General features: G+C 39.1%; 5 protein-coding genes across 5 annotated transcripts; 2 read left to right on the top strand and 3 right to left on the bottom strand.

The window, feature by feature from the left end:
• Positions 1–93: 93 nt before the first annotated feature.
• LOC119999789 (protein TPLATE-like) lies at positions 94–7,971 on the top strand. The gene is made up of 7 exons (XM_038847540.1): positions 94–1,391; positions 1,867–2,463; positions 2,679–3,040; positions 3,925–4,228; positions 5,816–5,938; positions 6,396–6,851; positions 7,221–7,971. Exons 1-7 carry the CDS (start codon positions 267–269, stop codon positions 7,767–7,769), a joined length of 3,516 nt encoding a protein of 1,171 aa, XP_038703468.1. The 5' UTR covers positions 94–266; the 3' UTR covers positions 7,770–7,971.
• A 494-nt stretch (positions 7,972–8,465) lies between these two features.
• LOC119999792 (COP9 signalosome complex subunit 3) lies at positions 8,466–13,636 on the bottom strand. Its single transcript, XM_038847544.1, has 11 exons — positions 13,331–13,636; positions 12,678–12,793; positions 12,338–12,584; positions 11,284–11,341; positions 11,088–11,177; positions 10,703–10,768; positions 9,791–9,880; positions 9,521–9,679; positions 9,304–9,425; positions 8,616–8,688; positions 8,466–8,534 (listed from the first exon to the last, which is right to left on the bottom strand). Exons 1-11 carry the CDS (start codon positions 13,513–13,515, stop codon positions 8,466–8,468), a joined length of 1,275 nt encoding a protein of 424 aa, XP_038703472.1. The 5' UTR covers positions 13,516–13,636.
• Positions 13,637–13,774: 138 nt separating this feature from the next.
• Positions 13,775–16,232, top strand: LOC119999793 (phosducin-like protein 3). Its single transcript, XM_038847545.1, has 4 exons — positions 13,775–14,115; positions 14,286–14,429; positions 14,523–14,728; positions 15,825–16,232. Exons 1-4 carry the CDS (start codon positions 13,868–13,870, stop codon positions 15,983–15,985), a joined length of 759 nt encoding a protein of 252 aa, XP_038703473.1. The 5' UTR covers positions 13,775–13,867; the 3' UTR covers positions 15,986–16,232.
• A 323-nt stretch (positions 16,233–16,555) lies between these two features.
• LOC119999790 (protein LYK2) lies at positions 16,556–19,874 on the bottom strand. Its single transcript, XM_038847541.1, has one exon. It carries the CDS (start codon positions 18,824–18,826, stop codon positions 16,787–16,789), a length of 2,040 nt encoding a protein of 679 aa, XP_038703469.1. The 5' UTR covers positions 18,827–19,874; the 3' UTR covers positions 16,556–16,786.
• A 1,712-nt stretch (positions 19,875–21,586) lies between these two features.
• Positions 21,587–25,791, bottom strand: LOC119999409 (ribulose-phosphate 3-epimerase, cytoplasmic isoform). Its single transcript, XM_038846961.1, has 8 exons — positions 25,675–25,791; positions 25,363–25,367; positions 24,078–24,140; positions 23,881–23,987; positions 23,699–23,796; positions 23,462–23,554; positions 23,288–23,329; positions 21,587–22,026 (listed from the first exon to the last, which is right to left on the bottom strand). The coding sequence occupies exons 1-8, from the start codon at positions 25,789–25,791 to the stop codon at positions 21,880–21,882; spliced, it is 672 nt and encodes a 223-aa protein (XP_038702889.1). The 3' UTR covers positions 21,587–21,879.
• Positions 25,792–25,895: the final 104 nt, after the last annotated feature.

Here is a 25,895-nt window from a genome sequence, read left to right as displayed (position 1 = left end):
CTCCCAGGCTGTTTTACTTTCTGGGCCCAAAACCAGTAGGCCCAAAATTACGTCACTGCAACCCATTGACCACCATTGTTGATGAGCAGAAGCGTTCACCATGGACACCGCAGCTTTGAAACTCACATCTTCCCTCCTCTCTCTGAGTCTCCAAATCCAAAAATTCGACGACCGACAACTACTGTCGCTAGAGATTTCTCCGAATGTACAGTCTACGCTGCCTCAATCTCTCCTAATTTTTCGTTGTTACTTGGCGAATCCATGCAATGGATATTCTGTTCGCTCAGATCCAAGCGGACCTCCGTTCCAACGACGCTCTCCGGCAGTCGGGGGCGCTCCTGCAGGCGTTGCAGCAATCAGCGGCTGGTCGTGACATCTCGGTGATCGCGAAGTCCGCTGTGGAGGAGATTGTTGCGGTACCCGCCTCGGCTGTCTGCAAGAAGCTCGCCTTCGACATCATCCGTTCCACCCGCCTAACAGCCGATCTTTGGGACACAGTTTGCCAGGGCATCAAGTCCGATCTCCACTTCCCCGATCCCGACGTTACAGCAGCAGCCATTTCCATCCTTGCCGCCATACCATCTCACTTGCTTGCCAAATTAATCAACGACTGCAACTCCGAGATCTCTGGTTGTTTCGACTCCCTAAGCGATAACCTCCGGTTCTCCATCACCGAGACTCTCGGTTGTATTCTTGCCCGTGATGACCTCGTGACACTCTGCGAGAACAGTGTCAACCTCCTCGATAAGGTCTCCAATTGGTGGTCCCGCATAGGTGCAAACATGCTCGACAAATCGGATACTGTTTCCAAGGTAGCTTTTGAATCTGTTGGGAGGTTGTTTCAAGAGTTCAATTCAAAGCGTATGAGTCGTTTGGCGGGTGATAAATTGGTTGATAGCGAGAACTCATTTGCAATTAGGTCGAACTGGGTTTCTTCTATGGTGGATTTCGTGTGGAGAAAGAGGAATGCCCTTATGGCGAGATCGCTGATACTGCCAGTTGAGAGCTTCAAGGCTACCGTTTTCCCATTGGTGTACGCCGTGAAGGCAATTGCTTCAGGGAGTGTGGATTCGATAAGGAGGCTTTCCAAAGCTGCAAATGCGTCCAGTGGATCTGTGGCAGAGTTGAATGCCGAGAAACTGGTGGGTGTATCCGATTTGTTTATGCATTTAGCCCCATTTCTGAAGTCGTCGTTGGATCCAGCCTTGATCTTTGAGACGGGGATTAACATGCTGTACTTGTCTGATGTGCCGGGAGGAATGCCCGAGTGGGCTTCTCAGTCAATTATAGCAATTTTGACTCTCTGGGACAGACAGGAGTTTTTTCCTGCGCGTGAGAGTATTGTCCGGGCTGTTGTTACAAATCTTCACTTGCTTGATCTTCATATGCAGGTGCACCCCTTGTTTCTAATGGTCAATTTTTTTTAGCTTACAGCAGAAGGTTCATTTTTAGGTGGAGGATTAAGATTAGCAAATAGTATAAAAGCTCTTCCTCTCAGTGCACTGGTTGAACTATCAATTTGGGAACCAGATTATCCTATATCTTCTTGGCGTCTCCTATTTAGTCAATAAAATCTTATTTACCTTTCCATAAGAAATAGAGAGGAAATTCTATGTGTTAAGTGAATGCTAAAGTTAAAATGCAGTGGACCATTGAGGGTGATAGTTTAGTAAGATACACTGCAACAAGCCTTTGTAAATAAGCTGAATGATGATCTCACTGTCTCTTTAGTGCTGAAATCACAAGCGGTTATTGAGGAATGATGGGGACAGGAGATATACGTGTACTTGTATCATGTTGTTTTAAGTACTTTCCTGAAGGTGTAATTGTGTTCATTATCTGATATTGCAATGTTTGTACTTGAAGGTTTCTTTGTTTCGGAAGTTGCTTCTCATGGTGAGAAATTTGAGAGCAGAATCAGATCGCATGTATGCTTTAGCTTGTATATGTCGGACAGCTCTTTGTGTTGATCTTTTTGCGAAGGAAAGCGTCCGTAGAGGCCAGAAACCTGTAGCAGGAACTGATATTGCTTCTCTATTTGAGGATCTAATAATTAGAGATGAGCTTAATAGTGTAAGAAAAAAATTCTTATTCAGGGAGGAGTTAGTCGCATCACTGGTGGAAAGTTGCTTTCAGTTGTCTCTACCTTTGCCTGAACAAAAGAACTCGGGAATGGAGAGCAGAGTCATTGGAGCCTTGGCATATGGAACTGGTTATGGTGCTCTCAACTGGACTGAACCAGCTTTGGAAGTGGTGGAAGTTTGTAGGCCTTGTGTCAAATGGGATTGTGATGGGCGGACCTATGCAATTGACTGTTATTTGAAGTTGCTTGTAAGGCTTTGCCATATATATGATACCAGGGGTGGTGTTAAAAGAGTGAAAGATGGAGCATCACAGCATCAAATTCTAAACGAGACTCGGTTGCAGAACTTGCAACGTGAACTTGTGAAAGATCTACGCGAGGTATATGGGTTTTAATATCAAAATTTTTGACTTCAGAATAATCTAGAATTATGAAGGTCCTTGGGAATTCAAGTATGTTAATAATTTTTTTAAAAGTCTCTCTCTCTCTGTGTGTGTTTTTTTTTCAATATTATGGTCTACTTTACAACTTGATTTAGTTATGATTCCTTTCATGTACTTTCGCGGTCACCTTATTTATTGGTCATCTCTAATAGGTGAATACTCCAAGAGTGAGTGCCCGCCTTATTTGGGCAATAGCGGAGCACATAGATTTGGAAGGTTTGGATCCTCTTCTAGCTGATGACCCCGAGGATCCTCTGAATATTATTGTAGCGAATATCCACAAAGTTCTTTTCAATATTGATTCATCTGCAAATGCTACTAATCGGCTTCAAGATGTTCAGGCTATTCTTTTAAGTTCTCAGCGGTTGGCATCACGTAACCTTAGGGCTGGGCAGTTACTAGCTAAAGAACTTGAAGAGTTTAGAACCAGCAGCTTGGCTGATTCAGTAAACAAGCATCAATGCCGTTTGATTCTGCAGAGACTTAAATATGTTTCAGCTCATCAAGAAAACAGGTGAGCACATGGTAACTCTTGTATGTCCAGATATGTATGGGAAGTTAAGAAGCTGACATTATGAAATAAATTTAATCAGTCAAGTTATAAATGTAGATGTATGACAAAATGATGTTTTATAATGGTAAGTGTTATGTCTGCTAATCCCTGTTCATATGTCTCTTCTGAAACCTCGTCCTCCATGCCACCCCTGACCCTTTCCAACGTGAATTTGTTCTTGTCAGTTGGCTGTTCTATACAGGACATCTAACGAATAAAACTCAGTGAAAAAAAGAAGAAGCAGTTTTTCTAGCCTCGTTTCTCTTCTTTTGGCATGGTGGAAAGGGGTAATTGGAGAATTAAGTTCAATCAACTTTGCATTGGATTCTGTTTTGGTGTGGTATCAACATATCTTTTTCCTCGTATCTGGGATTAGATCCTTACTTATCAAGTGCCGAGAACATTTAGCCTTGGAGTTGCATGTGTTCATATTCATAGATCGTACAATTCATTTTCTGCTAGCATTTACTCCGTTGTTATATTGGTATAATAGCTCACAATGTGGTTTAATTAGTGATGCGTAAGAATGTTTTGTAAGACTGAAGCATGGGTTCACTGGCATCCTACGCCTTTGATAATGTTATCAAGCAGTGGTGAGTGTTGGTCGTAAAATGTTTATATGATCTTTTTGCTATGTTATGGGACATATATACATTCACATTCATTATTTAATTTTTCTTTCCTGTTCCAAAAAGGGGAAAAGAAGAAAATTGTAATATTTAAGCTGTTCTACTAGCAGCTAGCATCCCCCATAGTCCTTTTCTCTCTTTTCCTTCTCAAGTAAGTGTTCTGTGGAAAACCATGTGGGAGATTAAAACTGCCATTTTTTTTTTTCTCATTTTCAGGTGGCTTGGGGTTGGTGAAGCCAGAGGAGACTACCCATTTAGTCATCACAAGCTTACCGTCCAGTTTTATGAAGCAGCTGCTGCTCAGGACAGAAAACTGGAAAATTTAGTCCACAAGGCAATTTTAGAGCTTTGGAGGCCCGATCCTGGTGACTTCACTCTGCTCCTGACAAAAGGAATCGAGGCTACTTCAATTAAAGTTCCTCCAACTGCATATACTCTGACTGGTAGCAGTGATCCTTGTTACGTTGAAGCATATCATTTGGCAGACTCTGGCGATGGAAGAATCACACTGCATTTAAAGGTTAGAGCTTTCCTCAATCCGGTTGTTTAAAGGTGCCTTTCTGAGCCCATTTGTTTGAAGGATTAAAATACACCTGGTAAAATATACCGCTAATTCAAGGTTTTGAAGTGAATTTCTTCTACAACTTGCTATTCTGACCATCTTGATCGCTAGAACGAAATCAATGGCTTATATGAAATAAAGGTTGAATGAGTGTATCTCAAGTGGCTAACAAGAATTTTGATTCAGGACGGACTTGTCAATCCATAGCAATGGACAGCTAGTCGGCATTATTAGTAGTGCCCTGAGGAGAAATATTGCCTTGACTTCCCAAATTTACCCTGAGCCCCAAGATAGCCTCAAAGCCTAGCAGGCTGGCTTTTAGGAACGGAATTTGATCCAAACTAACACCACAAATTGTACTGTCGTCAGCATAAAGCACATTTGAGATAGTTACTTGTTCAGTCCCAGTACCTTCATTGAACTCTCTAAGAAACCAAAAGATACAATTCTGGCCATACAACCAAATACACCTATCCCTAAGATGAAGAGGAAGGGGAAGAGAGAGTCACGTCACTTTGCTTCCCCCCCCCCCTTGGAATGAAAGAACTTGGTCGTTCGACAAATGAACAGGATTGATAAAGAGGCAGAGTGTATTTTTATTGTTTTTAATCGGAGAAATCCTTCTACGTCTAAAGCCTTCCCTTCTCAACCTTAAATGGCAAATTCCAATATAGGTTATCAAAGGCCTTGTATTACGGTGAGTTGATTATTCTTTAACATCATCTGGGGATCATTCCTTGCCTTTGCAGACAATCTGGAAGGCTAAAGTCCCTACAAAGGTTGTCCTTTTACCAATGTGAAGCTCTGTGGAATAAAGTACTTACCATAGATAACTTGCAGAAGAGAGGTTTACACCTTACCAATAGATGTGAACTTTGTTAAGGAGAATGCTGAATCAGTTAATCATATTCTCCTTCATTGTAATTGGAGTAGAAAGATCTGGGGAACTATTTAGAATTCGATTGGGGTTAACTGGGTGATAAGCAAGGACTAGTCATCAGAAATATAGCCTGGAATAATCTTGTGAAAATGAAAGAATACATGAAGACCGTTCAAGCCATCCCAATGATCACATGCTGGCTAATCTGGTTAGAGAAGTAAGGATTTTTGCGGATAAAGAGACTGATTTTAACTCATTCTTAAACTATTTTTTGGTGTGCAGAACATCAATGGTCTCATCATTATATAGATATGAAAGAAATTCCTTCTACATTTCCATTTAACTTCTCCTTGAGATTTATTTAAAATAATCAAATCTAATCCTATATGAGCGGGTGTGTTAGTGGTTAAACAGTTGAATGCATCTTTTTGTGGCAAACATCAATCAGAAGTTTGGATGGCATTTTTTTGGAGGTAGTGTGGTTTCCATGAGTTATACGTGATGATGATGATAGTAGTAAGAAAGAAGGAATATTGTCACTCCATTGTCTTCCAGCTCGATTTTTTAATATTGTAGTGATTCCAGCTGTAATTGTAGGGACAGTTGTTTTTTTTTTTCAAGTGATGATTATTTTCCGATTGTTAACTTAATGCACTTAATTGCAGGTTCTAAACTTGACTGAACTTGAATTAAATAGGGTGGATATTCGTGTTGGGTTATCTGGCGCCTTGTATTTTATGGATGGGTCTCCTCAAGCTGTGCGACAGTTACGTAATCTTGTTTCACAGGTACACTGCATTGATCTGAGGCATTCCAACTTGTGCTGCTTTAGTGTAATATTGTTTCTTCTCCATGCAATTGACAATCGTTTTGGTGTATACTTCTTTAATACAAGAATGCTTTTGAAAGAACTCTGGTGTTAATGTGTTTGTCATTGTACTATTTCTTTAACAACACAGTTTCCCTTGTTATTTGAACTTTTTTGGCAAGTTTTTCTTGGGGAGGGGGGAAGGAGAGTTTTTTGTTTTGCCAGAGACAGCTCATCAAAATCTGTCCCTTTAAAACCATTAGCTTGGGACGTTTTATATAATTTCCACTTTTGGGCAACTTATATAATCTCATTCCTTCTACTAAAAAAAACATTAATCTCTTTCATGACTTATTCCCAATAGTTAACTGTTTGCCATCAGAACTTCCGCCTTAAGATTCTATGTTTATTTCATTTGATGATTTTGTTCTTACCAGGACCCAGTACCCTGCAGTGTAACAGTGGGCGTCTCTTGTTTTGAAAGATGTGCACTTTGGGTTCAAGTCTTGTACTACCCCTTTTTTGGAAATGGTGCTGTTGGAGACTATGAAGGTGACTATGCCGAGGAGGATCCACAAATCATAAGACAAAAGAGAAGCATCAGACCAGAACTGGGGGAGCCTGTGATTTTGAGATGTCAGCCATACAAAATTCCACTGACAGAACTCCTTTTACCTCACAAAATTTCACCAGTTGAGTTTTTTCGCCTGTGGCCCAGTCTACCTGCTATAGTGGAGTACACTGGTACTTACACTTATGAAGGAAGTGGCTTCAAGGCTACTGCTGCACTACAGTATGGGTCTTCTCCTTTCCTAAGCGGGCTTAAATCCTTGTCTTCCAAGCCTTTCCATAGAGTTTGTTCGCATGTTATCAGGACAGTGGCAGGATTTCAGGTGGGCTTACTTTTGTTCCCAATTTTATATACTTCTGAGCAAGTTATTTCATTTCGTCTGACCTTATTTCTTATAGTTTAGATCACTATTTTTATGTCAATTAATTGTTACTTTCCTTTGTTTTGATCAACTTCAAATCCTCAATGACACTGTATCTTTCACTAAATATCTAAAATTTAAAGTTCGTTCCAATAAAAAAAACCACTTGTCACATAAAAAATTGCAAATGGTTGAGTTGACAGCTATAAATACTTTTGCATGTCATTGGTCTTGGACTGATTGTGTTATGCCTAAACGTCTTTGTAGAACCTGATTTATTTGACTATAGAATTCAAAAATTAATATCTTGTTCACTGTTCTGTATAATAGCTTTGTTATGCTGCGAAAACGTGGCATGGGGGCTTCCTGGGAATGATGATTTTTGGAGCCAGCGAAGTGAGCAGAAACATGGACCTAGGTGACGAGACAACCACAATGATGTGCAAATTTGTGGTTAGAGCCTCTGATGCTTCCATTACGAAGGAGATTGAATCAGACTTGCAGGGTTGGTTGGACGACCTTACTGACGGTGGTGTGGAGTACATGCCTGAATATGAAGTGAAGTTGGCTGCCGCAGAGAGACTTAGAATATCAATGGAAAGGATAGCCTTGCTGAAGGCAGCCCAACCACCTCCCAAGTCTGAAAGATCGGACAAAGAAGAAGAGAGTGATGTAGAAGAAGAGGAAGATGAAGATATCACCAAGGAAAAGGAGAAAAAGAAAGAAAAGAAAAAAGATGGTGTGGAAGAAGGTAAACCAAAAGGACCCTCAACCCTGGCAAAGTTGACGGCAGAGGAGGTTGAGCACCTAGCTCTTCAAGCAGCCGTGCTGCAGGAATGGCACATGCTGTGTAAAGATAGAAGCACTAAAGTTAATTAACCACATTGGTTCGCCTGTGAGAAAGGTTTGGATGGATCCTTTGTAGTATTATTTTGATATTTGCTGTAGATGGCTATGAAAAGGTTGAATGTTTGGCGATTCTTTCTTTTTTATTCAAGTTTTGTATGTCTTGTACCTGTAACCCTAATCCTACGGATATAAATCATTTATCAAAAACCATTTCATATGAGCGGTTGAATCAGTGTAAAGCCTTTCATGTATCAAAGGGTAAAGAGGATTAGGAATTGGCTAATTGCTTGCCATCTGCCCAGATGTTCTAGTAAGAGTTTCCTTGTACAATATCCTAAGAATGGTGCCAAAACCCTAGAAATCACCATTAAAAGTGATTAAAGCAGAAGTAACGACTTGTATGGATGGAATATAGAGCCCTTCTGGCAGAGCAGAACAACGGGTGCTAGAATTGCACTGAATCTTCGTCCAAGCCATAGTAGAGAAATGATGGAAACTACATCACAAACAAGCAACAGAGAATCATAAAATTAAAATATTTCTTCAAGTGCACCCAAGTTTTCCATGATCCCAAAGTGTTTCAATTTGCAACTCTATAAAATCTCAAATATGACCTTGTTTGGGAGAGAATGATCACAAAAACTTCGCCGTACAAAATGGAGCCACTAGTACAAAATCAGTAGGCCTAGCAACTCCAGCCAACATATACAGGGCGGCCAGCCAATCTCATATATTGAATCTCTGAGGAACAGTGTCAAAGTCATCGAAGTCATACCTCTGTCGCTCTCTTCCAGCCTGCAAATAAGTATTGAGTTAGTGATACTAGAGAGAAAGATCAGCCATTAGTCCAAAGGCAATAAAATGAGACTCCCCGACCTTTGCCAGGTACAAAGGATCACATGACATGTGCTCGTCCATTGCTGTCAGCTTGTTTGACAACACCATTATCCTGGAAAAAACCAAAAGAACAAAATTTAGCTATGTTATCATTTATGATCAGTTATAATGATTGCATGCCAAAGTTAATGGGGCAACGTGGACAATAGAGTCATAGACTACAAAGCTCATGCAACGTGACAATATAAACAATGACTTGATATTTGTGTTCCTCATTGCATCACCATAGTGTTAAATGGCAAAGATAAAGGTTTTGCAACAAAGAACAAATAGTAAACGCACATCTCGACCATCTAACATCTCATTCTCATTTTGGGCAAAAAAGAAGCAGCTAAATAGCAGTTATTGGCTTTTTATGATTTATGAACTTCATACCGAAGAGTTTCATCAAATGAAATCCTCGCGTAGATATATACAATTCTATCCTCCAGTTAAAGAAGACGATAACCTTATGTTGAGGTCTATAAAGGGGAGATGTAGACACACAACATTGCATTACAAGGATTTTTTACCGCCGTTTGAACATGTAACCTATGAGTTAGGGTGAAGCAACTTTACCACAACCTTTTCATCCACCAGTTAATAAATGAAAAGACGAGATATCTCCTCTCACACACATGTGCATCAAACCAACATCCAACAAAAACTCATATTCTGGATAGCATACCTCTGTATTGAGGAGTCAATATGCTCTATCATCTCACAAGTCTTGTATTGTTCAGGATCCTCAAGGAATCTAACCATTCCATCCTTCTGGTTGATTGTTGCATAAATCTCCCCATCTTGGATCTGAAGTTTGACATCATAATGTTAAGGACATGGATAAATAATATAACATTGCAATACTAATGATAGAAGACAGGAAACGAGCAGTCCTAAAGTACCATTTGAAGCACATGAATCTCTGCCTCCTTAGAGCTATTGAGTTGCACTGTATTGGCTATGTCTTGGAGGGACAGAGTCAAATATGTCTGGGTCAACCTCTGGATATTTCGTTTGTACATAGACGATACAACCTGCTTCACTAGTCCAAGATTGTTGTCCTAAGGAAAAAAAAATACAAGGCCTCTTTTAGATTTCAGGGGAATAATATCAAAACACACAAGATGACAAAGGTCAAAACAATGAAGTAAAGTATATGACGGAGGACTCACACTTTCAAACTTCTCTTCGTTAGTCTGAACAAATGTTTCCAATTCTGAAATTTTGCCACTGCTATAACTAGTTGCCAATTCAATGTAGGGCTGCGAAAAAGATGAAAGTAATGAACTGAAGAGAAAAAACTAGAAATCCACTTGGCTAAATTCTAGATACCATGAATAATTGGTGCCTTCTTCATGCAAAGACAAAAATAAATACTTTTTTCAGACAACGACAAATAGTCAGACCTCCAAATTTACTTTTTCCTTCTTTGCGCTTCAAGCCGAAAGCCACAAAATCGAGATCAATAGAACAAGACAATAATTTTGTTTATATCAGCAGAACAAGAAAGTGGTACTGGACAATATAAAGCAAAAGAAAGTAACTTTTTGCCAGCCTCAACTCAAACATGTGCCCTCATTAAAATAGCTCTCCATATTCCGTAACAAACAACTTATGTTATCGCAATGATTTTCAACCAACACAGGTTAAATTTATAGCAGAAACTTCAGTGTCTTGCTGTTTACCCTCTACAACATGCATATCTATTTTTTAAATTTTAATAATAGGAAAAATAGATACAAAGCTATTCTTGCTAGAGCCCCCACTCAGGCAGTAGAATAATGATACCAATATCAAGAAAACCTAATAAATAGTATCAAGGAGATTCCTGTAAGATTCTCTAAGAATACCAGGTTAGCATTAAACAATTTGTAGAGGCATGATAACCTTTAATTAAGAACTAGAGAAATATTACTATAATAGACACCACAAAATTGCACAACTGTCAATCAAGAAGAAAAAAAGTAGTGTAATTGGTAATTTAATGATGACCAATTACTTTTAAAATGGAACTAAATAACCAACCAAGAGCCAAACTAAGTGTCCCAAAATTTACATTGCGCTTGCCTTGATTTCGAAATTACCTGACACAGGTTCTTTAGATTCCTCTGAGCTACTGAAGAAGAATACTTAGGGAGACTGCTAGAAAACTGCCACCAAGAACATCGACCCATCAGATAATGTGGCAAAAAAAGTAGTGACAGAAAGCACAAAACATGAACTAAACAAATTACAGTTTTTTTTTTTTTTTGCAACAAGAGCCTGATTCAAATTCAATAAAAATAAAATATGACGATAACAGAAGTTTCCAGTTGGGACTACTCCACGAAATGAATTGCATCTAAGCACATAGCAGCAATTCAATTTCAAGCTACAACTTTCCAACAATGAATTACTTCCACGTACCCTTCTAGAAATTAACATTCAAAATAATTTTGAACAGAGGAATGGTGGAGAAAAAAAGTATACCTGTCCATTAAGAATGAGGGAAATCAATACGTATTTCTTGTATGCTTCAACTGCTATTGCATTTACAGTAGACATAGGAGCGGTTACAGCCTGAAAGGTTAGCAATAAGCAATTGGGGTTTCTTAAGAAAATAAAAATCATAAAGATATAAATGCATCATCAATAGAGTAGTAGCGGGAGTAAAAAGATGGCACACATTGTGTAGCAGTTCCAATGCCTTCTTATAACACTTCTGTCCAATGCATATCATTCCCCTGTCACGGTGACATATGGGTGATACATAATTAGTCAAGAATCCATATGACGCATAAACCATTAGCACTCAAAGCTTAAGCATTAGGTACCTTTGAAGATATAATTAAATAAAATATCAGCCTTCACAAGATAATATGCTTGATTCTCTGTGTGTGCAGCTTTTCATCTTTTAAGTTTTAATCTAATTTTCATTTCTTATTAGTTTTTTTTAATGGAAGGTGGGAACAAAAACATAATTCGTTGTCAATTTATCAACGATAGCTCTGTTGTTTCTTTCTTTGTAAGAAATCCAAAAACTAACGGAAGGGGAAAGAAAAGCAATTTTCCCCATTTTCCATTAAGACTAGCCTAACCGCATAGCCATTCAAATAAAACTACAGAGTAAAATGAGTAAAGGCTGTCCCCTAATAATCACCCAAAAAACTCCGTTTGCTGAAATTTTTCAAGGAATACAAAATTCTAGGTCTAAGCTTCTCAGAGTTGAGGCTTCTGGATTTTATACACAGCACAGGCATTTGAATACTCTCAAAGCACCTCAAATACCTGCTTCTCAGCTGCAATATAGAATCACCTTTCACCCATATCATAAATGGCTAATATATCCTACTAAAAAAGTGTTTATTAGACTAATTTCCTCATGGTTCCAAAAAGCTATGTTATAAGCCGAAACTTGATCCAGTCAAAACTTCCTAGTTCTCTTCAAAACCCATACCCCAAGCTTCTTTGTGTTTATAAGTATGCTAATGGTGGTCACTACTGTACCCCAGAACAATCAGATAATTACATGGATGACTCATTCATAACTCATAACTTAAATCATTAAAAAAAGTTTTGATTGAAACAATATATTCATACAAAGCCGAGAAAAACTTGAAAAAACAGAACTTCAATGTCAATTGAAATTGGCGAAGTTCCAAAGACTAATCATCTGACCAACAAGGGAAGTAAAGAGTGTTAATTGAAAAGAAGTCAGATTCTAAGAAAAATGAACCCACCCATAATAACAATAGAGGAAAAGGTCCCTCGGCTGATCAACCTCGAAAATATCATCCTCTAGGACAGAAAGACCGGTTTTATAGCACTTTGCCAAAAGAGCAAGCTGAAGGAAATCGGGATGCAAAGCAGTCAGATGTTCAGAAGAGGACTGAAGCTTCCTTACAGCTGTCAGCATTGGACCCACACCCCGTAATGGTGCTTCAAGAAGCATAACTTGGTCCTTGAACCTCTTACAAACAGATATAACTGCATACACATATAAATAACGTCCACAGGTATCCTAATAGAAGAGGAAAATAGCAAAATAAATACAACTTAGTTTGAAGTTGTGAAAAATACACTTCTCGGGTGCCAATCGAATCTGCTCTGCAGCACAAGAACTGATAAATCTGGAAAATATCAAAACCAATTCACCAGCTTGCTCTTTTGAGATTGGACCTGACGAGCATGCCCTCCTGTTGCACAATTACTCACACATTCAAAAGACAACTTCAACACAAAAACCAAAAGAAAAAAAGCGATCGTCCTAATAGAAGCACTCCATAGACAAACAACAAATAGTTGTTAAAGAGATTTATTTACTAAAATTCCACTTCATACATGAATCACACAATGCCCTACTATACAGGAGATATCCAAAAGCAATTATTTGACTTCCCTAGATATCTTACAAATAATTTTGATAAAGCACAGGCCTAACTATCATCTCCAACTTTCTCATCATCTAAAGTCGATAAAACTTAAGAAAGAAACATAAAAGCATAAATTCAAGCACTCCAGGCATACTAGACTATACTGGATTGGAAATTTTCCTTACTATTGGGCCAATAAGCTTCATAAATTTCACCATGTGGTCCCTCTCACAAACAAAACGTAATATAACCAACAACTGAACCTAAACAAGACAGACAACTACACCAAATTACTATCTAAAAAAGATTCGACAAAAAGAAACACGAACACAATCAGAGAAAAAAGAGCGATGGCTTTACAAGATAAAGAGGTAACCGAGAGAGTGCTTGGAGGGGTCGAGCTGGTCCAGAAAGGGCAGCAACCGAGTGGACTCGTTGAGGAGCGAGTCATCGGCTTGTTTGAGCAGATTGTGAAGGTGAGAGAGGTCTGCGACACTGCCTGATAGCCCCTGGATTTGAGCCACCAGCGCCTCCACCGCGTTCATCGCTTTGTTCACTCTCTCCTGGTTCCAATGAATCCCAACACTCAGACTGCGATTTTCGATTTTTGCGAGTTCAATAGGAAGGAAAGAAGAGACCTTCGGTGTCGAACAGGTTTGCGTGACCACTCTGGGCTTGGATCTTTTATATAATCGAGTGGGCCGTAAGTGGGTTTGAGTTAATGGACTTTTTCACTGGATATGGGCTTCGCTTGCTCTGGGCTTCTGTGGGCGATTTTCTAGATTAAACACGGCTTCTCTGGTCTTCTAGTTCTACTGTTCCAGAGTACACCGATCAAAACACCATTGTAGATTCTCACCTCCATAGATTTTCCTTTCAGAGGTTGAAGAAGAAGAGATGGGAGATTATCACTTCGTGTACAAGGACGTGGAAGGCGCATCAACACAATGGGACGATATTCAGAGGAAATTGGGGAATCTACCGCCAAAACCCCCTGCCTTCAAGCCTCCAGCTTTCACTCCTGCTCCAGATCCAGAATCCCTCCCCAGAGACCGAAATTGGCTCGAACAGAAGACGGAAGAAGAGCTCGAGTACCTTCAAGACGATCCCGATCTCGACGACGACCGATTCCTCGAAGAATACAGGTCTCACTTCTGTCTTTCCCTCTCTTTTTCACGCTGTAACCTCACTCAATGAATCTAAAAATATTATCTTTTTCTAAAGCTATTGGTTCTGCAACATGTTTGTATGGATTATGTTTATATCCGAATTTAGGGTTTCTTAGTGCAGTCGGTGTTTTTGACTGTGTGAATAGGAAGAAGAGGTTGGCTGAGATGAGAGAATCAGCAATACATCCCAAGTTTGGATCAGTGAATCCAATTTCGGGGTCAGATTTTGTGCGGGAGGTTTCGCAGGCACCTTCTGATGTTTGGGTCGTTGTGATTCTCTTCAAGGAAGGGTACTGCTCAAAAAATATCTTACAACTTTTGATGTCTCCTGGATTTATTTATAGTTGTGTTTGTTGTTTTGGTTTTTGTCCATTTCTTTGTAGGATCCCTGAATGCGAGTTGCTGATGCGATGCATAGAAGAATTGGCAACACGATACCCGGGCACAAAATTTGTTAAAATAATATCAACAGATTGTATTCCTAACTACCCAGATCGTAATCTTCCAACTCTGTTAGTGTATAACAATGGTGCTGTTAAAGCAAATCATGTGGGCTTGCGTAGTTTTGGGCGGAGATGCACACCTGAAGGTATTCCTATGTAATCTTGCACCTCATCCTCATCTAACCCTTTTGCTGGAGTTGTGTTCTTTGACTGATGAATTTTCTAGGTAGATTTTTTGAATGGTATTTCTGGGTAGTTTACTTAGTCTCTTTGCCATGGAAAAAATAATTCTTCTTCGCCATTGAAAAAATAATTGTTGTTAATGATATTCATTTGTGGTTGTAGTGCTGCCCAATCATATTTGTTCAGATTACATTTCCCCATTTTTTGAATGCTGGGTTTAAGTTGGTTGACTTGGGTTTTCTGATTTCTCTTAAGCCTGTTAAAAGTTAATGGTTGCATTTTATTTTCTCTGATAATATTGTCTGTATAACATCTGTTAAAACATGTGATGAGTTTTTGGTATCAGCTCATATGGTTTATTAATTGTCGGTCAGTTTTTTTCCTTAATTTGGGAAGGTAGCTGTCTCCACTGGTTTTTTTTTTTTTTTTGTGTGGGGGGGGGGGGGGGGTTTTGGCGTTGGTGGTTCCAAGCACTTCTCAGTTTCATTCATACTTGATCATTATGAGATAGGATGAAAGGATGCCAATGAAACATGCTTGATAGTCGCATGGGAGCTCCGTTAATGAACTTGTTTTGGCGTACTTCTTTTTCCACGTCTTTGGTCTAAGTAATTATTTTGAACCTTACCTTGTTTTTGATTGTTTAGTGTATGTTGAATACCACCTTTCACAATTAAGTGGTTTCTCCATTGTTAACAACTTTGTTCCCTTGAGTACATAGTCTGCGGTAAGCAAAGCTTTTGTACCATGCTGTGGAGCCTGTCATTTAACCTTAATTTATATGTTGTCAGTCTCTGATGCGTACTAACGAATTTCTAGTTTCCAGTTTCAAGTAAAAAATGGGGCCCTTGTGTTAAGATCATTTTGCTTAAGTGTTGAATTTCTAGAGGATGCGTTTGTTCTTTTCTTTCATACTTGTAACATTTTCAATAACCTTATTGTGAATTATTTGTTGTTGTATTTGCTTGCAAATTCTTTTACCAGGCATCTTGTGAACTCTTAGACTGATCTTTTTTCCCCTCAACTCCTTCAAAAAAATTTTTTAAAAAAAAAAAACAGGTGTAGCATTTGTTCTATGTCAATCAGATCCTGTACTTGACGATGGTCAGAACAAAAGTGATTCATCAAGAAAATCTGTGATAGAAAGCGTTCGAAGGAAGATAATCGAGAAAGTAGTTACAGAACATGAAGACAATGACGATGGATCTTCAAGTGATTAGACATCTACGAATTTTCTTCCGGTTTTGTGTGACTGAAATAGTTCTTTTAAATCATGTTTAATGGATGCTTAGCAGTTGCTTTGTATTGCTTTGGGGCTTTCTTGGCTGCTCCCACATTGTTTCTGGTTCATCTGTGTTTGATTGAATGATCTCTGCTGTGTGATTTTGATGTGTAAAAGATTTATATTCTTCAGTTAGCACATGCATATTGTTTAGACAATCAAAGCGTACAATCAATCTTGGATTAGTTAAATTCCCCTTCTGTAATATTTCTAGGATACTCTCCAGGTTGAAAAGAAAATTAATGATTCAAAATTGTTACTAGTACCATTGTTTCCTTCTATCCACCAACTTTGAACAAATTAAACCTACTACACATGCAAAAAAGCTACAACCATGGAAACAAAATTGAACCTACTACACTAAGCCTTGTGTTGCTTCAACTGGACTAGTACCATTGTTTCCTTCTATCCACCAACTTTGAACAAATTAAACCTACTGCACATGCAAAAAAGCTATAACCATGGAAACAAAATTGAACCTACTACACTAAGCCTTGTGTTGCTTCAACTGGCCTTGTTTTGCAAGTATCTGGTCCAAGATCATGTATTGGTGGGGAATGCAGAGTTCTTATCATTGTTATTTATTAGGAAACATAATCACTACAATACAGAAGCCTGCCTTTTGTGTAATATATACATACATACATACATACATCATCTCATAACTATTATCTATAAGACTCTTCAAAAGATTCAAAAACAATACCAGGGCTAATCAATGGTGGAGATTTCAGAACCTTCAATGACTACGTGCAGCTGCCATGACCAAAGGTTTGCTAGAGCTTTCACAACCCAAAATGTGCTCACCTTCTGCTGCTGTTTCTCCCACCAACTTTGACAGCTTTTCCACTACTTCTCCAGCAGTTGGTCTCAAAGAAGGATCTTCCTCCACACAAGCCTCTGCAAGATTAGCCAATGTCACTGCTGCTTCGAACGGATAATTCTCCGCCAATGCACTGTCCATCCATTCCCTGAGCTCGTCTGCATTTTCGGACTGTGTTATAGATTTTTTTCTCTCAGAGAGCCAAACATTTGCTTCTCCTTTCGCATTAGGCCTTTTTACTGGTGTTTGCCCTGTTAATACCTCCAGAAGAACGACCCCGTATGCAAATATGTCCATGCTTGGGGATACAACACCCTGCTGAACATACTCAGGAGCCAAATACCCCTGACTCCAAGATGCAGGATTGGTTAAATAAACCTCTGAGTCCTCGGTGTCTGCCTCGACACATCTTGCCATACCAAAATTACCAATCTTGGCATGGAAGTCTTCGTCAAGGAAGATGTTATGGCTCTTTATGTTTCTATGAACGTAGCTCGGGTTCATGGCATGGTGCATATACTGTAATGCCATGGCTACATCAAGACAGATTCTCAACCTTTGGTTCCATGTCAAGAAACAATCACACGAGGCGATGAACTGGTTCTTCATTGCCAATCCTCCGTGAAGCCAATCCTTCAAGGATCCATTTTTGGCGAATTCAAATACCAATAATGCAGCATCATGCCCTTCACCAGTACATATTCCAAATAGCCTAATAATGTTGGGGTGACGATGAATTGCATTGCGGAAAAGACCAACATCGATTTTCGATATCATTTCTTCTTGCATACGCTTTATCGCCACGCTCTTCCCTTTCAGACGGCCATGGTATACAGTTCCTTCAATGTGATTACTGGAACTGAAGTCCTCTGTAGCTCTTTTCAGCTCTTCCATAGTATATGTCTCCAGCAACGTTTTGCGGGGCATGTCAACGACTCGACCATCAAGAGTATCTTGGGATCCATCAAATGAGATCTTCTTATCACTGGTGGTTCTTACACTTAAGCTAAGCTGCTGCAGCTCTGCGTCTCCTTTCTGCAGATTCTGCTTCTTCTTATTCAGTTGATGAATCACCACGACTACTGCAGCAATAGCAATGACTGCCCCAGCTGCAGCTCCAGCAATGGCAATATAAATTACAGTCTTTCTTTTCTTAACCTTCTTCTTATGTGGAGCAATCGTAGGAATGCTAGTAGCCGGAAAACTTAAATTGGGTTCGCGGGGCTTTTCCAGGGACAGGAGGATATGCTCACTACTGACCGGAATCAGAATAGTGGTAAAAGGTGTTAGGATTGCTGGTTTAAAGGTACCTAATGATCTCTTGTTTGCTGATACAATTGCCTCTACTGTGGTATTGAATTTAGTAGCCAAATTTGAAGTTTTATCACCTGCTCTTACAGGATAAGAGAGCAGGACTCCTTTTCCTTCACTGATCTCTGCAGAAGATGGACAAGAACATCTCAACGGTACCTGTAACCGAACCTTGTCACCGATATACCAAGGGGAGACACCTGAGTTCTTATCTTGGATAGCTTTGCAGCTCGTCAGGCCCTCCAGAGATTCTGCAATTCCATGAAAGCTCTCCCCCTTGATAGCTATTTTTGTAACTTCAGCCTGGAAGACACCATCACTGCACTTGCAATCAATTGGTATCAACAGAGGCTGATCTATGGGAAGAAACTGTGTGTCAGCAGAGAACCCATTGGCTTCAGCGATCGCAAACCGATTTAATCCCAAGTAAAAGCTGAGGTTGTAAAGAGATGAGTAGTATGAATTCGCGCGAAGAATCGCGAATGTCTTGCATTGATCCTGTGCCTCATTTCCATTGCAACGGTAGCCAGAAGCGTCAGGTGAAGCAGTCTCGCAGCTTAGCAGGTTCTGTCCAACTGCAGAAACAAGAAACCAGATGACTAAGAACAAAGCTCTCCAGTAAAGCTCAGTATTTGGAGCTGCCATGGCAGTGAATACTGGAAGTATTACAACAAGTCCTACAAAGGAAATAAATAACAACAAAAGAGATTGAATGTTTTGGATCTATACAACAAGAGAGTCAAAAGTAGGATTGTTGGGGATGAGAAAGGAGTTTTTTTTTATAACCAACAAAACCTGGGGTGATTGGCTCTGGCAAAAGGGGTGGCTAACCATCCCAAAGTTTACATTTGTCAGATTAGGGACCTGCACCAGTCTTGAGAAATTCAGAGGATATATTGGGTTTCAAACCTGCCTTAACATGAAACAGCATCTGCATTAGTCCATCCCTACAAATCATGGTCTGTAGAGTACACGAGCCTGATCCTTAGGAGGGATTTGAGTGTGACATTCTCTGTAACAAGTAACAACCCGCCACTCCTTGGACCTAGTGAATATTGTCCGCTTTGAGTCAGTCCATACTATCCTGCACAGATTTGTTCTCATGGGCCCTTTGGCTCAGAAAACATACTCACTAGGTTATGAGATTTAGTATGTTCGGCACCTCGCCCAGCACGACCAAGCTTGACACTACAATCTGCAGAGGCTTGTAGCCCCATTCACTCGAGTTGGGCGCTACAAAGGAGCATACTGTTACAGATAGTACTGAAGCTGAATGTTAGACAGTATGTCAAACCACACGTCCCAGCATACGTCCCTTACCACTGAGGCAGTCCTGCAAGGTTGATAATAAACCTATAAGTAATGGACAATTATATATGTTTTACATATATTCCTACAAAAATAAATGTGACATTCCTCAAAGAATCCAAATCAGTCCGACCATTCCTGATAAATATCAGTAAAATAAAAAGGATTAGGACTTCAAGAGCAATGGAGACAGCAAAGTTTGCTTTTTGAGAGAAGCAGCAATTCCTATAGAAGATTTTGGCAGCATCTAAGTTAAATGAATGAAGACTCACTTTCACATTTACCTCAACCATGAATTGACTTTTGACTACGTGAGTTACATGTCGGAATATGATGTTGTAACAACTATTCAACCGAGGCAACATCACACATTCACACACTTCTTTTTTTTATAACCGAGACCGATATCATACATACTTGTTCTTTGGACATCCAATATAGGTTTAAACTCAGACTGTTAGACCTATGCACATAGAAATTTCTCACCTGACGACATGATAAATTGAGCTCAAACACAATGCATGAGCATAAAGATATTGCTCCCCGGCAACATCACACATACGACTGCCCTTGTCCAAAATCATAGCAAGTTTTATTGGATTGTGGAAGTTTGGGGATTAGGCTGGAAAAAAGAGAGGATAAAGCTGATCTAAACACTGAAGAGACGCCCATGCAATGTAAAGGGGATGCAAGAAAGGAAAGGAAACAGATTGATAGGTCAACATGGGCATGAATGGCCTAAGTTGACAAAGCATACCCATTGCACTCAAATCACATTTTTTATTTGCTCACAAATCATCAGACAAGAATCATGGCTTAAAAGAATAACGAAATCTGATGACATATATAACAGCAAGTTCAACTTTTGTTATACATTTATCAAGTAACAATGGATGAAAGTGTTTAGCACGTGATAGCACGTGCTGAACACTAATTAATCTTTACTCTTGGCATAGACAAGAAGAGTGCCTTTCCAATGTCGTGCACGTGCACCTGCACACTATTTTAAGGAGTTGAGGAGTTGTTTTACTATAATGAAATGAATGAAGTAAAAGAGCATTTCAGTATGAAAGTGTATCTACACCATCACCATGCCATGCTAAAATATGCTTGCAAAAGGGCAACAAGGGTTTGTTAGAAAGCAAATTGTGTTCTACCAGGAACCAAGAACCCTCTGCTTATAACCATTTGGCAATAATCTAACTTGTTATCTATCCGAATCTCGCCAGAGATTGGGAGTTCGATTCTACGATTCTAAGCTGGTGCCACTATTTTGAAGTGGTTTGCATTGGACTTCGGCCCAATTAACCTGTTGAGTGGGTTTGCGAGTGCCTAGTCCGACGCGAGACTAGGCTTAACGGACTGTCCAAAGGACATGACAGCTGAGTTGTTCTCGATTACCCTAAAAGAAAACCCTGCTTATGATATTTTCTCAAGATCCTCATTGAGACAGCAATGGCAGCGACTAAAAGAAATAAACAATGGCAGCATTAGGCACCAAATGACTCATTTTGAGCATCTCACAGGCTCATGCGCTCATCAAGCAATATAAAAGCTATGATGCAAATCAATAGCAGCAGAGCAGAATAAGCTTAGCACCACTGATCAAACATGATGTGCACACCCAGAGAAAAAGATGAACTCAAGTTGCAGATTACAGCGGTCATAAGCACAAACAGCAACATAAGATCACAAATTCCACTGGAATCTATTCAGTCATCACCCAACTTTACAATGTGTCATCCATTACAAACCTGGAAACAAAGAGGAGGTGAGAGACTAGCAAAAAGACTAAAGATAAAAGAGACTCCCTCTCCACAAAGCAGATATACTCGGATGGAATCTCCCCACCGGGTCTCAATTCTCAAAACCTAATTTAGCTAATTCTATGTCTTTCCCTTTACGTTTATCGAACATTAATTCTTATGGAGAAAAGACAGTAGACACAAGCAGCCTTGAGGATCTCAATGAGGTCATCAACAGGTGTTTATTTTGCCGGAGGAGGGCACTCCTCTCGTACACGAGCAAACATACATATTAGACATGACAAGACATAAAATAGAATAAAGGGAGATGACAATTCATAAGACAACAGAATTAGGCATTGGCGGTAACTCAATTTATTATGGAACTGTAGTTTATCATATGACCCAAAATGTGAAAAAAAGAAAAAAAGAAAACCAAAGTTCTTGAATATTACAAAAGGACCAAGCGAAAATGTTCCCACAAGTCCCAAAGAATTGATCCGGTGTGCATATAATGTTAGACAGAGCTACATACACATACACTACTTAAAAGTAGTGGAGATGCATGGATTTATGATCTAAGCAGTATACATATATTGACAAAAACCAGTATGGCCAAGCTTGCCTATACTGATACCAATTGTCTTAATTAGCTTCCTCAACACTTGTTCTCAGAAGGGATATCACCTGAGCTGGCTCAGAGGCTCCAAAGACAGAACTTCCAGCAACAATACAATTTGCTCCAGCTGACGCTGCCACGTCAATGGTCGAAGGCCCTAACCCACCATCCACCTGCACAAAAAGTCAAAAAAACTTCAATTAATTTGACCAGTGAATCAGTGATGACAGAGAAAGAACACGCATACAAATGTATGATCATTCAGAAATTTAACACATTCAGGCAAACAATTGCAGAGACACGAGCACGCACACAGACACAGACACAGAAACAGACATAGAGACCAACTTTATTATTCCATTTGTGTTGTTTTACCTTTGGGTGCTAAGTATAAAACACCTCAATAAAAGATAAACAACTCCCGTGCACAAGTTTCCAGAAATTGAACTTGTGACCTCTAGATTGCACCCCCTCAATATGTAATCAAATAGTGGATAATTTCTGACAAACTTTCTGGTTAGAAAAAGTAGTGCCTTTCTAAAGCTGGAAGGTTAACTCTCATCAACAGTCCTCTTTCTAATTTACCCGTTTCCTTGACATCTTTGTTCCCTAAGCCTACTTCAGTTGCTTCCAAGGTAGAGGCCAGTCAATGAAGATTTCTTTGGGGAGATTCCATGGAAAGCAGGAAGTTCATCAAACTTCAAAAAACAAAGCTCTCCACGGCAAATGGCAGCACAAATTTTATTTAAACAAGGATGAAGGTTATTGTGGCCAAATATGGATTCTCTAATAATGGCTGATGCTCAGGAGCTAGAAGAGAGCCTCATGGTTTTATGTTGTGGAACTAAATTAGTAAGGGATGAAAAGATTGGCAATCAAATGTGATATGGGTCGAGACAAACAACAGGACTTTCAATAATAGAGTCATCTGTTGCCTAATTCATAGAGAGATGATGCTATAGCAACCTGAAATTCTGAAGCTCTGCACCACCTTGGTGCTTTAATAAAAAAAAATTACGTCCAAAAGATATATGATGTTAAAATAAAGGGAATGAACTGACTCCCATGGGACGAAGAGAAGAAAAGCCATAAAAAAATGAGGAAGTTTACAGATTACTGGTTCTAAAATTTGTTACTTAACCATCATCTCAAACTCTTACAAATGTTCCCCAAGAAGTTTGTGAATTCAGTGTCAAGAACACCTCGCAGCGTCAAAACTGCCTCCATAAGATCTCCAGAACTACTTAAAATTCCTCTAACAAATATGCTAGGGAGAGTAAAATAAATAGATAAATGATGCAGATGAGGGTGAAAACAGATTTACCAGAAAGGCTAAACTGAAATAAATGTCAGAAAGAAAGCTAATGAAATGAGTATGAAGATAAATAACTGAACAGACATATTTGCATGAAAAAAAGAAGAAGGTAGACAAACCTCAATATCGAGCGATGGATACTTCTTTCTCAATGCACGTACCTAAAACCAGGTGGTAACAAAAGTATTGTGACAATCAAGAGAACATGGTAAGTCAATCAGAAATTCCAACAGGAGACGATGGCGGATAAAAAAAATAATAATGTATAATATATATAGAGAATGGCATGGAACCTTATCCATCATTTCTGGCATGAACTTCTGTCCGCCAAATCCAGGTTCCACAGTCATTACTAGCACCATATCCACAGGATTCTCGGCTTCAACCTGAGCATTTTGGAGGTAGAAATTTTATATGACGTAACAGTCTGAATCGTGCATTACATTCATAAAAATCAAGCTAAACCACAAATGCAAAAATTTGAGAGTTCAGAATTTTGCATGACAAGATAGAAAAACAAGAGTTCAGACCAGTGGATAGATTTCTTCAATGGGTGTTCCAGGTTTTAATGCCACACCAGGCCTCATGCCTTTTAACTTGATTCTTTGCACAAGTTCTTCCCAATTTTCTGAGTAATAAAAACCATGAGAGTTTCCATTAGAAAACGAGATGGTTGTATATAATGCTAACAAGATATTGCAGAATGCGCCACCTCTAGATGCCTCAACATGAAATGTGAATCCAGAAGCACCAGCTTTAGCAAATGGTTCCACATAGTCAATAGGATTTGTGACCATAAGATGGCAATCCAAATAAGCCCTAACAGCACCTTTTCTAGTTAGACTTGCAAACATACCCACATGAGAAAATAGAAGTTCTACAATTAAAAAAGGGGCGCAGAGATGTTACTTTGTGTGCTTTCTCAAACTCTCAATTACAGGAGCACCAAGAGTCAAATTAGGTACAAAGTGCCTACAAGAAAACAGATATTAATACCCAGATATGAAAAACAACAAAGGTAGTGAGCATGGATGATAATGCAAATAACTTGTTGAGTTCTGAGCAGTAACTAACCTCACCAAAAAAAAGGGCATATGCTTAAGAGATAAGAGATAACAGATAACAGAATGTATCAGTAATTAACTAGTCCACATTAATGGAAAGGAGGACGCTAGTATGAGAAATTCTGGAACAAAAGATCATGATACATAGAATGCACAAGCTGAAGTTTTATGTTGAAAATGGATTGATTTTGGAAAACCAGGTGGACCTATGTGGTAGAGTTGTAGTGGTGCAACCTAGAGACCACATGTGTGAAGGTAAGGTTTGCATACATCTTATATGTCCCCAAACCCACCCACTGTGGGAGCCTTGTGCATGAGTGTTGTTTACCTTTACATGTACCTTTGTGCAGTGCGTCACTTCAGACATTAATGTTACTGAAGAGAGGGGCAAACATAATTGCCCTATTTTCATGTAATTGAAATAAGTCAACATCTAACAGACTTGTCAAGACAAAACAGTTTATATTTAACAGATTTAATTTTCCACATATTGTCACCTTGTTACCCTACATATTTAAATTCATCACATCCCTTGCTTTTCTAGTATATATTATAAAGCACCTTTGAGAAATCAGAATATTACCAATAAAATTTGACTTCGTTTGCTAATATTTGATTCAAAATCTATTTTCTTTCATGTTTTGCTTCTTCTAAATCTTACTGCATGTCGAATCGGCCCTGCTTATACCTCAGAAGAAACAACACAGAACAAAGCATATCTATTTTCTTTCATGTTGTGCTTCTTATAAATCTTACTACATGTTGGATCAGCCTGCTTATACCTCAGGAGAAACAACATAGAACAAAGCATGGAGCTATGAACCAGGACAGATTGAATTATGCAATCGCGCACCTATAGGCATAAATAAGAAACTTTTTGAAAAACAATTGTCTTTATAATGAAACAACCAGAGCCTTCACCTGTTGATGTATGAATAAAACTATTTATTTATTAAAAGATGTTTAAAATAACCACACCCACATTCAAATGGCCGTATTCACCTAGTAATAATCCTATTTTCATATGCTTATTACAAGAGTAAGAGAGTAGGAACAAAATACAGAGAGTCTCGGCAACTATGAAGCAAATCAAGGCAATATAAAAGGGTGCGAGCAAAGCCAGAACCTACCCATCCTGCATAGAGAAACCAAAAAGAGATGATCAGTCACTCTTACGGAATCCGTTATCATATGAAGTAAACATTGAAAGGAACCAAATATTTCAGCATAATACACACAACAAAAACAAAAATTATGAGAAAGCAAGCAATGAACAATAACCCACATGCTTTCAATTAAAAATCAAGTCTTTCAGCCAATCAAATTTACAAAATCACATCAAAAACCATAACTACACTGAAATTTTTTTTTGATAAATTGCTATTACGGAGAGACTATAAATGAATAGTACGGGGAAATAATTGAAGGTTGAATTGAGTTACCATGATGTCCATATGGAGCCAATCGGCGCCACATCTGATCATGCGCTCGGCTTCTGAGGCCAAGTTAGCGAAGTCCGATGATAGCATCGACGGCGCAATCTTTGCGGCCACACCCATCTCCCGAATTTGGTTGGTGACTCGAGTCTCAGCTGTCGCGCTTGCCCCAAAAAAAATGTATCCGCAGTCGCAAGGAGAGAAATCACCTAACAAGAATAACGAAG

This window comes from Tripterygium wilfordii, chromosome 6 (assembly GCF_013401445.1).
Source record: "Tripterygium wilfordii isolate XIE 37 chromosome 6, ASM1340144v1, whole genome shotgun sequence".
In the NCBI taxonomy this organism is placed as follows: domain Eukaryota; kingdom Viridiplantae; phylum Streptophyta; class Magnoliopsida; order Celastrales; family Celastraceae; genus Tripterygium; species Tripterygium wilfordii.
This window is presented reverse-complemented; position numbering and strand designations above follow the sequence as displayed.